The sequence below is a fragment of the Fusarium verticillioides genome, chromosome 5 (assembly GCF_000149555.1).
Source record: "Fusarium verticillioides 7600 chromosome 5, whole genome shotgun sequence".
Taxonomy (NCBI): domain Eukaryota; kingdom Fungi; phylum Ascomycota; class Sordariomycetes; order Hypocreales; family Nectriaceae; genus Fusarium; species Fusarium verticillioides.
The window spans coordinates 2,507,348-2,520,540 of record NC_031679.1 but is presented as its reverse complement, the minus strand read 5'-3'; the positions used below and the strand labels follow the sequence as shown (position 1 = coordinate 2,520,540).

General features: G+C 50.3%; 5 protein-coding genes across 5 annotated transcripts; 4 read left to right on the top strand and 1 right to left on the bottom strand.

Moving 5' to 3' along the window:
• Positions 1–34: 34 nt before the first annotated feature.
• FVEG_02606 (ATPase get3) lies at positions 35–1,638 on the top strand. Its single transcript, XM_018889977.1, has 2 exons — positions 35–755; positions 804–1,638. The coding sequence occupies exons 1-2, from the start codon at positions 366–368 to the stop codon at positions 1,437–1,439; spliced, it is 1,026 nt and encodes a 341-aa protein (XP_018746222.1). The 5' UTR covers positions 35–365; the 3' UTR covers positions 1,440–1,638.
• FVEG_02607 (hypothetical protein) lies at positions 1,530–4,641 on the bottom strand. Its single transcript, XM_018889978.1, has 3 exons — positions 3,696–4,641; positions 3,356–3,644; positions 1,530–3,304 (listed from the first exon to the last, which is right to left on the bottom strand). The coding sequence occupies exons 1-3, from the start codon at positions 3,865–3,867 to the stop codon at positions 1,909–1,911; spliced, it is 1,857 nt and encodes a 618-aa protein (XP_018746223.1). The 5' UTR covers positions 3,868–4,641; the 3' UTR covers positions 1,530–1,908.
• Positions 4,642–4,893: 252 nt separating this feature from the next.
• On the top strand, positions 4,894–6,698 carry FVEG_02608 (cytosolic nonspecific dipeptidase). Its single transcript, XM_018889979.1, has 2 exons — positions 4,894–6,374; positions 6,428–6,698. The coding sequence occupies exons 1-2, from the start codon at positions 4,945–4,947 to the stop codon at positions 6,606–6,608; spliced, it is 1,611 nt and encodes a 536-aa protein (XP_018746224.1). The 5' UTR covers positions 4,894–4,944; the 3' UTR covers positions 6,609–6,698.
• A 767-nt stretch (positions 6,699–7,465) lies between these two features.
• Positions 7,466–8,197, top strand: FVEG_02609 (hypothetical protein; the record flags this gene model as incomplete). Its single annotated transcript, XM_018889980.1, has 1 exon — positions 7,466–8,197. One exon carries the CDS (start codon positions 7,466–7,468, stop codon positions 8,195–8,197), a length of 732 nt encoding a protein of 243 aa, XP_018746225.1.
• Positions 8,198–10,146: 1,949 nt separating this feature from the next.
• Positions 10,147–12,528, top strand: FVEG_02610 (neutral trehalase; the record flags this gene model as incomplete). The annotated part of the gene is made up of 4 exons (XM_018889981.1): positions 10,147–10,275; positions 10,330–10,393; positions 10,450–12,319; positions 12,375–12,528. The coding sequence occupies 4 exons, from the start codon at positions 10,147–10,149 to the stop codon at positions 12,526–12,528; spliced, it is 2,217 nt and encodes a 738-aa protein (XP_018746226.1).
• Between the last annotated feature and the right edge of the window lie 665 nt (positions 12,529–13,193).

Sequence of the window (13,193 nt, the reverse complement as noted above, 5' to 3'; positions counted from 1 at the left end):
CTACCTTGCTCTTGTCTACCCTGCACATGCTGTGGCGAGTTTGGGCAGTCATGTGGCGCATAATGTGCTGACAAAATAAAGGAGTCATGACTCACTAAATAAAACGGTATCACTGACTCGTGATTATGTCTGCTACTACCCCTCCAAGTCAACGGTCGGTCAATCACAACCATTGCCAACTCCGCCATCCAAGACCTTCTAGAACATACGGGACACAAATCCTGATTCTGCTCTACTCTACTACTCTCTCTGTGCTGTAGCCTACCGCCAACAGCCCAGTCCAGGGAAACGGTTCCTTATTGCTTTTTTCTCGTCACCAACTTAGGCAACGTACCCTACAGCCTCATCGCACATTTCGCCCAAAAATGTCCACCGCAGTTATCTCCGCCGAGGATGCCCTTGAGCCCTCTCTACAGTCTCTCCTGGACCAGCGAAGCCTTCGTTGGATCTTTGTCGGCGGCAAGGGCGGTGTCGGCAAGACCACGACTTCTTGCTCCCTCGCGATTCAGCTCGCCAAGGTTCGACGCTCTGTTCTTCTCATCTCGACCGATCCCGCCCATAACCTTTCAGATGCTTTCTCTCAGAAGTTTGGCAAAGAGGCCCGCCTTGTCAACGGGTTTGACAACCTGAGTGCCATGGAGATCGACCCGAATGGCAGCATTCAGGATATGCTAGCAGGCCAGGGCGAGGCCGATGATGTCAACGCTGCGGCTGGTGGTCCTCTGGGAGGCATGATGCAGGATCTGGCATTCGCAGTAGGTCGGGGCGGAACGTTTCTCCCGAGGTTGAGCTAACATCCCTAGATCCCTGGTATCGACGAGGCTATGTCCTTTGCCGAAGTCCTCAAGCAAGTCAAGTCCCTCTCATACGAGACCATCGTCTTCGACACAGCCCCGACAGGCCACACCCTGCGCTTCCTCCAGTTTCCCACCGTTCTTGAGAAGGCTCTCGCAAAGGTTTCTCAACTGTCGTCGCAGTATGGTCCTCTCCTCAACGGCTTCCTTGGCTCCGGAGGTCAGCTACCCAACGGACAGAACCTCAATGATATGATTCAGAAACTTGAATCCTTGCGAGAGACCATCGGCGAGGTCAATACTCAGTTCCAGGACGCTGAACTCACCACCTTTGTCTGTGTGTGCATTGCAGAGTTTCTGAGTCTCTACGAGACGGAGCGTATGATTCAGGAGCTTGCTGGTTATGGTATCGATACCCACTCCATCGTTGTCAACCAGCTGCTCTTCCCCAAGAAGGCTAGCGATTGCGATCAGTGCAACGCCCGTCGCAAGATGCAGCGCAAGTATCTTGACCAGTATGAAGAACTATATGCTGAGGACTTCAATGTCGTCAAGATGCCTCTGCTTGTTGAGGAGGTACGAGGAAAGGAGAAGCTTGAGAAGTTTAGTGAAATGCTTGTTACACCTTATGTTCCTCCTGAGTAGGGCTGGTATCAAGGGCTAGGCATAGAAGGTGAGGTGGAATATGAGAGAACGGATATAAACAGTATCACATATAAAAGAGCACGGGCGGCGCGGAGTTGTAGAATAATTGATTAATGGCTTACGATAATACACCCTAGAATTAAGCTGCAGACACAGTCAATCACCAAAAAAGCACCCAAGAATTCTTAGTTTTCGTTCATTTGTTTGTTTATTCATTGCTTGACCCCGATTTGATTCGAGATCTTGCTAAGTAATGCACCGTTTCCCCAACCCTTGGCCGTACGTAGTAGACATGGAAACCTGTCATAAAGAATCCTCCGAGGCCATTCCCCAACGCCGGTCAGTTCAGCCTGACGGTAAGTATGCTGAAAAATCAAGCAAATCGTGATGAGCCTAGAGTCCCAATCCAAAATGCGACAAACAAAGGAGAAGCAATCGCTAGAAGAAGGAATGATAGCCGAATCGATGTTCAGAGCTCTCGATAGTCGCTTGGCCGCACTCGTCGCTGTTTGTTCTGGTGTCGATGAGGATTAACTGGCTTACGAAAGTAGGCGTCTTCGTCCGCGCCAGCGCCCTGTCCAAAGTTGCCGTTCTGAAAACCGTTCATTCCTCCATTCATGTTACCCATGCCGTTCATACTGTTCATGCCATTCATTCCATTCATGCCCATATCCCAACCAGGCATGCCGCCGAACCCGCCATTCATGCCAGGGAACCCAGGCATTCCCATCATGTTAGGCATTCCCATCATGTTCATATTTGGCATGCCCATATTCATGCTACCCATGTTCGGCATGCCCATCATGTTGGGCATCATGGGCATTCCGTTGAACATTATATTATTCATGCCCATGTTCATACCCATGCCGTTCATGCCCATGCCGTTCACCATATTCTGTTGGTTCTGCATGGCCTTGGGACCCCTGGGAATCCTTGGGTTGTCAAGAATATCATCTGCGGGCCGTTTCTTGGAGTTGGTATCTGTCGGCTTGAGATTATCTAGTTGTTTGTTCGCATCTTGAGACGCGGATACAAGGTTCTTAGGGCCCGCGGGAGGTGAGTTGACAGTTGCAGTTTGAGACGCCGGCGACTTTGGCTTTTCATCGACGGCCGAGTCCTTAGTCTGTTCACTTGGTTCATTCTCAGTCTTTTGCTCCATATTGTCGCTAGTCTCCTCTGTTGACTTCTCTTGCTTCTCGCCATCTGGCTTGGCATCTGCCAAAGTCTTGGGCGACGCGGGCGGGGGAGTCTTGGCCGTTTCCTTGTCCTTCAAATACTCTTGAATCTTCTTGGAAGCTTCTTCATCTGGTTGAAGGTCATCAATCAATACGCCTTCTGACTGGCAAGCAGGGCAGACGAAGTCGCTTTCGATGAGAGCATTAGTTATGCAATCATTACAAAAGGTCTTCTGACAGCATGGAGTCTTCATTGGCTCTATGAACATCTTCTTGTCAATTGAACACTCCAAGCCCTGTTCCCGAATCTCCTTGTTCTCAGCTAGTGGTGCGTTAGCTGTAGATGAAGACTTGGCCTTGGCCTGGAACTGCTCCCACGAAGCCTTATCGGGCTCAGCAATAACAAAGTCCCCCTCGGCATTGACCATGATACCTGACGGACGCTTGGATTCATCACCCTCAGTTTGCGCAAGGACAACAGACTTGTCTACCTTTTGCAGGAATGAACGTGGGATGCCTGTGGTTCGCTTGACACGCGGGCGATTGTCAAATTCGGGGTCGTCATTAGTAGGACACAGTTGAATCCAATGACCTTTGTTACCGCACCGGTAGCAAATGTACCCGTTCGGGGGGTCATGGTCGGGGACGTTTGCTGGTCTCTTCGCACCAGCTTTGAACACGGGTGTTTGGCTGGCCAACTGTTAGTTTCTGTGTAACATTGCATGGGCTTCTGGAACTTACTGAGACATTTCCTCTTGTTGAGCAGACCACTGTTCGGTTTGTGCTGCAAACATGGCAGCCATCTTCTCTTCTTCAGTCATAGCATTGTTCATCTGGCTGATGGCATCAGAGCTGGGTTTGGAAGATGAGGCCTTCGCCGCTTGCTCCTTGCGGCCAGCGTTTTTGGCTGTCACAGGCATCTTTCCAGACACATAACGAGCTGCGCGCCCTGCACCTGGCTTGAGAGCAGGTTGGCGTCGGGCAATGACAGTCGTTGACCTTGGAATGATAGTCGTATCATCGTCGTATTCTACCAAATCGTTAGCAATGTTATTACCTGATGTCGATTGAATAAACCCACCTTCGCTGTTATCATCGGTATAAATATGCAGGTCAAAATCGGTACCATCTCCTAGGCCACTCTTTGTGATAATCTCACGCTTCAACTCAAATACTGAGATACCGGTGCCATCAAACTCGACTCGGGTAGGCTCCTTTTGAGATTTGAATTTGAAGAAGACGGAGGACGTCATTTTGGCTGATACGTGCTGGTTGTTTCCTACAGGAACAGATGGAGCACAGTACAAGTGATAACAAAAGTTTGTTGAGATTCAATATCGCAAGTCGAAAAAAATCCCAAAGTCAGGTCGGGGCCGGTCGCACAAAGCACTATGTAAGTATTGATTGTTTGATTGTTCTTGCTTTTGCAAACAATGGAAGTCTTTGTTTTCTTCTCTGTTGGTTTTCTTTCTCGCACTGCCGTGCTCTTTCAACTCAGGGTGAATGGAAATAATCAATTTTGATTGTACTTTGAGGGAACAATAGTGGCAATAGGGTCATAAAAAGAAATGGGTGCAATGAATAAGGAGTACAGCTGGCCAAAACAAGCCAGAAGAGAGACAACCCTGAAACTCCACCTCACTTTCCAGTCACCACGTTTGTCAAAACCAATGAACCAACGACCTTGATGTTAGCCAGGCGTCCCAAGATCACGCCCTCGAAGAGTAGACCAGTAATACGTTATACGCGAGGATCTTGAGCGAAAGGGGGGAGCGGACAGTCGGCGGTCGCGTTAGAACAAGCGGATCGTGCCGCTGAGTTGCGTATCGTAGGTTGCGCGAAGACAAAAAAGAGCCAACTGTGAAACCTCCGAAATAGAAAAATAGTCGATAGAGCGCGATCAAAAGACTACGTTTGATGTCCTATGTCGCTGTATCGATGGCGAGGAAGAACGTCGATGATGGATGGATGAGTGACAGGGAGAGTGGAGAGAGGAAGACTCTTCGGCAACAGGTCATGAGAATGGTAAGCGGCCAACTACCCCCTTCGGCATATGACTAATCGTGGCACGGAGTTTGCTGTGAGGGGCGCATTTAGGTTAATCCGTTAGCCCCACTGTAGGTCATGTTAATACCAAGTTTGCCCAAGACGTTAATCAATTTTTCTCTGTTCTAACTGACTAATCATTTCGCACCCGTTTTACCATTGGTTGCCGTCACTAGCCGTTCCCTTCACTGGTTGAGATTCCGACTGCACTGGAGCGCCTGTCAAAAGTGCCCCGCCATCATTGCCCGCTCGATCAAGCAGGTCCTGGCAAGTCTGCCCGTGTAATGCCCCGCACCGTACGCCTCGATAGGGCAGCTGTTTGCTGTACTCGACTGGTAACAGCACCACCCAAAAGGCCCTTTATCTCATTACGAGTACCCGTCTCGCAAACTTTTCCTCAGAAACTCTGGCTTTCTTCTCGTACCTATCTCACAGACTCTATTCGTTCCCACCAAGCAAAGAAGATGGCCCCCCAACTCGACGGTTTCTTCAAGCAAGTCGATAGCTCGGCTGACCACTTCATCGAGCGCCTGCGCAAGGCTGTCGCCATTCCGTCTATCTCAGCCGAGGATGCCCGTCGCCCTGATGTTGTTCGCATGGGAGAGTGGCTCGGCGAGGAGTTGAAAGCCCTTGGAGCCTCTGTAGAGCTTCGGCCTCTTGGGAAGCAGCCTCATAAGGAATACCTCGACTTACCTCCCGTTGTCCTTGCACGATACGGAAACGACAAGAATAAGCGTACCATACTCGTCTATGGGCATTACGACGTCCAGCCTGCGGAAAAGAGCGATGGATGGGCTACTGAGCCATTTGACCTTACTGTCGACGAAAAGGGACGTATGTTTGGCCGTGGAGCTACAGACGACAAGGGTCCAGTTTTAGGCTGGTTGAATGCTATTGAGGCTCACCAAAAAGCTGGCGTCGACTTCCCCGTCAACCTGCTGATGTGTTTCGAGGGCATGGAGGAATACGGTTCTGAAGGCCTCGATGATCTCATCAAGGAAGAGGCCAAGAAGTACTTTGCTGATGCCGAGGCTGTCTGCATATCCGATAACTACTGGCTCGGTACCGAGAAGCCATGCTTAACTTATGGTCTTCGTGGTTGTAACTACTACTCAGTTGAGATCTCCGGCCCTGGCGCCGATCTTCACAGTGGTGTCTTTGGCGGCACCGCCCAGGAGCCCATGACCGACCTCGTTAGAGTCCTAGGATCTCTCGTCAACACTGGTGGCGAGATTCAGATTCCCGGTATCAAGGAGCAGGTTGCACCTGTCACGGCGGATGAGGAGGGTCTCTATGATGGAATTTCATTCACCATGGACAATATTCATGAGTCCTTGGGTAGCAAGACCACCATCTTCGATGATAAGAAGCATACTCTAATGGGTCGCTGGAGATACCCATCTCTATCTATCCATGGCGTTGAGGGTGCCTTCTCTGCTCCTGGAGCTAAGACTGTTATTCCTGCCAAGGTTATTGGAAAGTTCTCTATCCGAACTGTTCCCGACATGGACATTGACAAGACCAACGAGGCTGTGTACAAGTATGTTGAAGAGCAGTTTGCCAAGCTTGGCAGCAAAAACACCCTTAAGGTGTATGCTCAGCATACTGGTAAGTGGTGGGTTGCATCACCGAAACACTGGAACTTCTCGGCTGCGGCCAAAGCTGTCGAACGTGTGTGGGGTGTCGAGCCCGATTATACTCGCGAAGGTGGAAGGCAAGTCACTCTGACCCAAATATCTGGTATTTCACCACTAACATAGTAATCAGCATCCCTGTTACCCTAACATTTGAGGAGGCCACCGGCAAGAATGTTCTTTTGCTCCCCATGGGTAGCTCGACAGACGGCGCTCACTCTATCAACGAGAAGCTCGACAAGCGTAACTACATCGAGGGTATTAAGCTGCTTGGTGCTTATCTACACTATGTTGCTGAGGAGCCTCAGTCTTAACTTATCCATACTATTTTAAGATATCTAACGTTCTATGATATGAGAATCGAAATTATGGATTCCTGTACGGCGTATATTATTGACAGACACCAAACATTGCACTACAGGCCTTTGAGAGCCAATCTGCTTCAACGACTGTCCGCGTGTTGGAGAACCGATAACCGGCATCTGGGTGTCATCATCTGCACGTTGATCTCATGATAACCAGACTGACTGACCCGGAGGCCAGTGAACAATAATAAGATACGTATTGTCGAGTATGAGGTGTATGGAGGGAGGTTGCGTGCTTGGCACGGATGCTAGCATGGAAGCTCCCGGGCAGGTCTGGTTGGGAGGCCCCTCTTTTTGGCCCTTGCATTGTCCCGCCCGCCGCAACCGCTGCCCAACGGAGACTTGTTTTTGCCCCTCTTTCATCACGGGCTGGTTGTGAGTCTGGTGATCGCTGCCCGGCTGAGTCGGGGAGAGTGACCAAATAAATGACTGCCTACACCCTAGGTACTAAATATTAAACTTCTCCCCTTCCTGGATTATCTTTGAAACTCCCATCCAGAAAACCCGCCGTTTGTGAACTCTGGCACGACACTGCAGCGCCATTTCGCCATCTTCTCTCCAACGTTTTTGTCTCGAATGCCATCTTCGACAGAACCAAAACTTACCAGGTCACATCTGGAAGCTCAGGACTTTACGCCACCTGTGGAGCTCTGGGCGCCTTCAGTGGAACAGCTCCCCACACCTGATCGGTCGGGTCCCCTAGCCTTCGATAGAAAGTTCCAAAAAGTCGAGAGGGCATTTCCATCTCTTCCAGGACGTTACACTCAGAAACTCCAAAAGAGGCGTCAAACTTGACCATTGCCGAGATGGTTCGCGAGAGTGGCATCTCGGCCACCAAGCCAGTTTTCCCTACTTTCTTGCTGCCCAGCATAAAGCTTCCCTTCTCCCGACGCCACTCGGTCTCCTCGAGTTCAGCAGAATCTGTCGCATCTTCAGCGGTGACAACACCAGCGAGCTCGCCCCCGAACGAAGGAATTCTTGCAAAAGCGCCTAGAGGTCGATTATCTCGTACATCTCCGAATACGCTTCGTTGTTCAACATGCTCTGTCGATGTCGCTTTTGCTTCTCAGATCATATCTAAAGGCTTCACCGGCCGGTACGGTCGTGCGTTTCTCGTGGCCCCGCCTGCGCCTCCTGCAGCCCAGACATTGAGCAACATCCGAGTTGGTAAGAGTGAGAATCGTCAGCTTGTGACAGGATGGCATGTCGTTGCAGACATTAACTGCGGGTCATGCTCAACAAAACTTGGCTGGAAGTATGTGGACGCTAAAGAACAAGGCCAAAAGTACAAAGTTGGGAAATTCATCCTCGAGATGGAACGAGTGGTTACGTACCGGAGCTGGGAGGATGCAATTGACGAGGATGTTGCGGAGACTGCCACGCCAGGCAAGGATGGTGAGGAAGAGGATGTTGAATTTGATTCTGATGATGATGATGAATGTGAAGATATATTTGCAGGGACTTGGGACCCTGAGGTTGTAGAAGAGAGGCGAAGGAGAATGATGCCACGTCGAAGCCAAGCCGAGAGCGACGAGTAGTTATCGTTGCTGCGGTATTGCCTCGAGATCATGAACTGGGCTTGAGTTATGCATTGGATAGGCGTCAAAAGGATGAATACTGGGCTGCGACAGCAGGATTGAATACCCTGAAGAGATGGACGGGCAGAAACACAAGAGCGCCAACCCACGAAGTATTTTAGAGATTGTTTCCAATAGAGCCTGCGTTTCACTTGACCAAGAAACGACTGTCATTGGGGTGTACAAGGCTTTTCTAGAACTGGCGTCTGGACCACTGTGTGATTGAGATTTGTTATGATGATGCTAGGGCAACTGACATGCCTCATCGTCAAACGCCAAAAACTGTCCGCAATTGTGTTCAGGTGTTTATACTTAGAAGCTCACAACGAGGTGCTTTAGCACAATACAATGCAGTGTTTTTTCTTTCTTTCTTTCTTTCAAAAAAGGCAGCCAGCCGATAGATGCTGTGGATTGATAGGGGATCATGGCATCTCAGCATAGTCCTGTGGGCAATTGGGGAAGCATGTGAAATCTAGGTACTATACCTAAGGCAAGGAGGGTACTAGAGAAAGTCACATAATTCCAGCCCACTAGGCTCTTTACCTTCATCGGCAAGGTAGTCGACGGCAAGATCATATCAAAGTCCAGCTTGACCTCAACTCTAGCATCATCTCACCTCGTCCATGTCCAATAATTGATTGACATTACACGACCCCACACAACAGACGGAAAGGCTTTCAGCGTATCGGTAATCGTAAACCAAGGGCCTGGTGTTATGGAGACGTTTAAGCATATTTGGAAGAAGCGTGAATGGTGCACAAGGGACGTTAATCGAACAAACTACCTAACTAAGGTGCCTTGTCACTATGTATGTGGTTTGTTTGCAGAGAGCCCAGCCCCTAGCCCCGTCGTGTAAGTCAACCGCATCCCGCGCGTGGGGTTCGTCCCTCTGAGTGGAGCGATATCATCACAGTGGACAACCATGGCTAGCATGGCTGCATGGCAAGCATGGCGCATGGGCACGATAAAAAAGGATCCAAGCCAATGGAGGGGTCGGGTGTGAGGGGCAGGAATTTCTAAACTGAGACGAGCCGCAAACCAAGGGACCGCTCTGCCGCTGCACCTCCAGGTCCAGGCACGCACCTCCAGGTCCAGGCACGCACCTCCAGGCACCTCCTTTCAGGTGCATACATACAGCCATAGTCATTTGCAGTGGATTGGATTCAGTCCCTCCATCTCTCACCGAGTACTATCAGTAATTCTGCATACCTAGGTAGATCTCGCATGCAAATTGCTTGAGGTGTGCTACCCCCACGCTCCTTCACACCGCTCTATCATTCCTTATTGGACTTTTCTTCTCTCCTATGTACCTTACCTTGGTTACTCCCAGCGTTGGGTAAGGTCAGAGAGGCTCGGTGAGCGAGATCGGCGTAAACCTTTGATCATAGTTGTTGCTGTTTTGTCCTTCTTGTTCATCTCCACTGTCTCCCATTTCTCGCCCGCCAAAAAAGAAGAAACAGAGCGGGAAGCTAAGAGAACCACTTTGTCAGCTATCACTGTCGTCACCCCAGGACTACAGGCTCCATTCCTCCACCCAAGCTCTCTCCTCTCTCTGCCTCCGCCACTTTTCATTCTCGCTCCTCTCCACTTCTACCTTGTTCTCGTCTCCTCTCTTTTATAAGGGCCCCCATATTCTGCCGTCATACTCGTTCTCATCCATACGAATCCTTTACAACCTTACCTACTCACCTTCCATTGTTCTTATACCTACCTCTTCGTGGCCTGTCCTACGTTACGTATCTGGTCCATCTCACTCACCCTCGTTCTGTCCCGCTATCACCAGTCGAAGCAATTGGATATAGCCACAACTTTACCGGCTCATCTAAAGTACTCAATCAGTCTACTAAACTTTAGCTCTATCATCACAACCCCGCTTTGCCTCCTGACAATAAGTTGGTAACTCAACCACCATGGCCGCGCCCTCCGGTCACCAAGCTCGCGGTTCTGATGACCTGGGCGTCTTCGACGATGCCAAAAGCTACTATACTGAGGAACGACATATGAACCGTGCGGGACCCCGAACTCGCACCTACTCCCAGGTGAGTATCTGCCCACCCTCGTATTATGACGTAGACTGACTTTTTGGCAACCAGAACAGTTTGATGCACCGCTTTGAAAGAGTCAATCTCCGAGAGCCTTTTCGACGCGGCAGCCATGGTCAGAAATATCAATTTCGTAAAGCCGAGTATTTCTACTAACTCTATGTTCGATAGATGAGAATTCGCAACAGAACCGCCGCTTCTTGATCCAAGTCGATTCAACATTGGAAAGTCTTTCACTGCAAGAGGACACTGATGGAGACATGCAAATTACGATCGAAGATAATGGTCCCAAGGTCATTTCTCTGCGTACCGCCGCTTCGGCTGGCCATAATCGTTTCGACGTCCGCGGGACGTATATGTTGAGTAACCTCCTGCAAGAGTTGACCTTGGCAAAAGAGTACGGGCGGAAACAGATTGTTTTGGATGAGGCTCGTCTCAACGAAAACCCCGTCGATCGTCTGTCCCGCATGATTCGTGATCATTTCTGGGAGAACTTGACACGACGCATTGATGCATCGACCGTGGATATCGCCGCCCGAGACCCCAAGGATTGGACAGACGATCCCCGCCCCCGCATCTATATCCCGTATCGATGCCCCAGACAATACGAGTTCTACAAGAGAGTTTCTGAAGAGAGGCCAGAAATGCGTCTGGACGTTCAGATGCTACCTGAGAAGATTACCCCTGATTTGGTTCGCGACATGAACGATGCACCTGGCCTTCTGGCTGTGGATGTTCAAGAAGTTCCAGAACCAGAACACCCTTCAGGATGGACTCTCAAGGGCATGCCTTTCGTTGTCCCAGGTGGCCGTTTCAACGAGCTTTACGGCTGGGACAGTTATATGGCATCTCTAGGTCTTCTTATCAACGATCGCGTCGACCTAGCCAAGTCGATGGTCATCAATTTCTGTTTCTGCATTGAGCACTACGGAAAGATACTGAACGCTACTCGATCCTACTACCTTTGTCGGTCGCAGCCTCCTTTCTTGACTGACATGGCCCTTCGTGTTTATGAGAAGATCAAGCACGAGCCCGATGCCAAGGAATTCCTCCGACGATCTATTCTAGCCGCCATCAAGGAGTATCATAGTGTTTGGATGTCAGAGCCTCGACTAGACCCCAGCACAGGTCTCTCGAGATACCGACCCGAAGGTCGTGGAGTGCCTCCTGAGACGGAGGCCACTCATTTTGTGCATATTCTTGACCCTTATATCAAGAAGCACAAAATGACATTCGAACAATTCGTTCGAGCATACAACCACGGCGAAGTCGAGGAGCCTGAGCTCGACGAATACTTCATGCACGACCGTGCCGTGAGAGAGTCGGGTCATGACACATCCTACCGCCTTGAGGGGGTTTGCGCAAACCTGGCGACCATTGATCTCAACTCTCTCCTGTTCAAGTATGAGACTGACATTGCACGAACCATTCGCAGCGTTTTCAATGACAGACTTACGATGCCTGAGGAGTTTTGCGCCGGTACACCCTACCAGCCTGGTGAGGTTCTGTCGTCAGCTGCTTGGGACCGACGAGCCAAGCGGCGCAAGCTCACAGTGGACAAGCTGATGTGGGACGAGAAGGAGGGCATGTTCTTTGACTACGATACCGCAAAGCGTGAACGCTGCACGTATGAGTCGTGCACAACTCTCTGGGCTCTGTGGGCAGGCATTGCAACTCCCAAGCAAGCGGCTGAAATGGTTCGCAAAGCTCTTCCCAAGTTCGAGGCTTACGGCGGCCTGGTATCAGGAACGGAGGAATCGCGTGGAGCGGTCGGCCTCGAACGGCCTAACAGACAATGGGATTACCCCTACGGCTGGCCTCCACAGCAAATGCTGGCCTGGACGGGTCTGATTCGTTATAGCTTCACGGAGGAAGCAGAGCGAATTGCCTACAAGTGGCTCTTCATGGTGACCAAGGCTTTTGTCGATTTCCACGGTGTCGTGGTCGAGAAGTACGATGTCACCCGGCCGGTCGATCCTCACCGAGTTGATGCGGAATACGGTAATCAGGGTCTCGGCTTCCGAGGCGTCAACAAGGAAGGGTACGTTGAACATGCACTTACTAAACTCAGACACGGGTCACTGACGTTGGCTTAGATTCGCATGGGTTAACGCCAGTTACATTTACGGGCTTCAAATCATCAACGCACACATGCGCAGGGCACTTGGAGCACTGACGCCGTATCAGACATTGATCAGGGCGATTGAGAAGAATGAGGAGAAGACGCTAGCTGGTCTGCTTGCTGCATAGGGCAATGCTTTTGTAGACCAGGAAGCTCTTGGCAAAAGGAGAACGTTGTAGCTATCGATATCCATAGGATACCCTAAGAATGTTACAGTACCTGTCTGCTTTGCTGGGTCCTGGGGTGAAAGCTGTCGATGGGAGAGCAATGCATTTTGGGCACAAAAACTTAAGAATGATGCGAAAGCCTGAACCTTTTCTCCATGATAAATAACTATATATGGACGGATGGCCTGATACAAAAATATAGCAATGACGAAGTGACGAAGAGGTCGGAAAAAGGATAAAGCCGTTGACCTCGGGTAGTAGCCGAAGCGGTTGATGGGGGCATGTGAGGTGTCACACTGTCAGTGGTGATGGATGTTTTCCATGATGAGTCTCGGCAAGAAAATGGCCGAGGTAACTAAGCTAAAAGTGATTATTCTGAGCTATAGAGCTGGCAGTGGATATTGAAATCCATTGATCGGTATGAGTTTGAAGGGGCCGTCATGAGGACATTGATTGCCGAGCTCAGTGATGGGCTTTCAGTTTTGGAGGGGCACGGCTTCACATGCCAGAAACCTCCGCTGCTCCGGAGCTGGAGACGGACCTAAGATTCGGCCAAGTTCCGTCCTTCCGGGCCAAGGCGGGTATCCGCTGACGGAGGAAGGCCGAGAACTCACAGTCAGAAACTG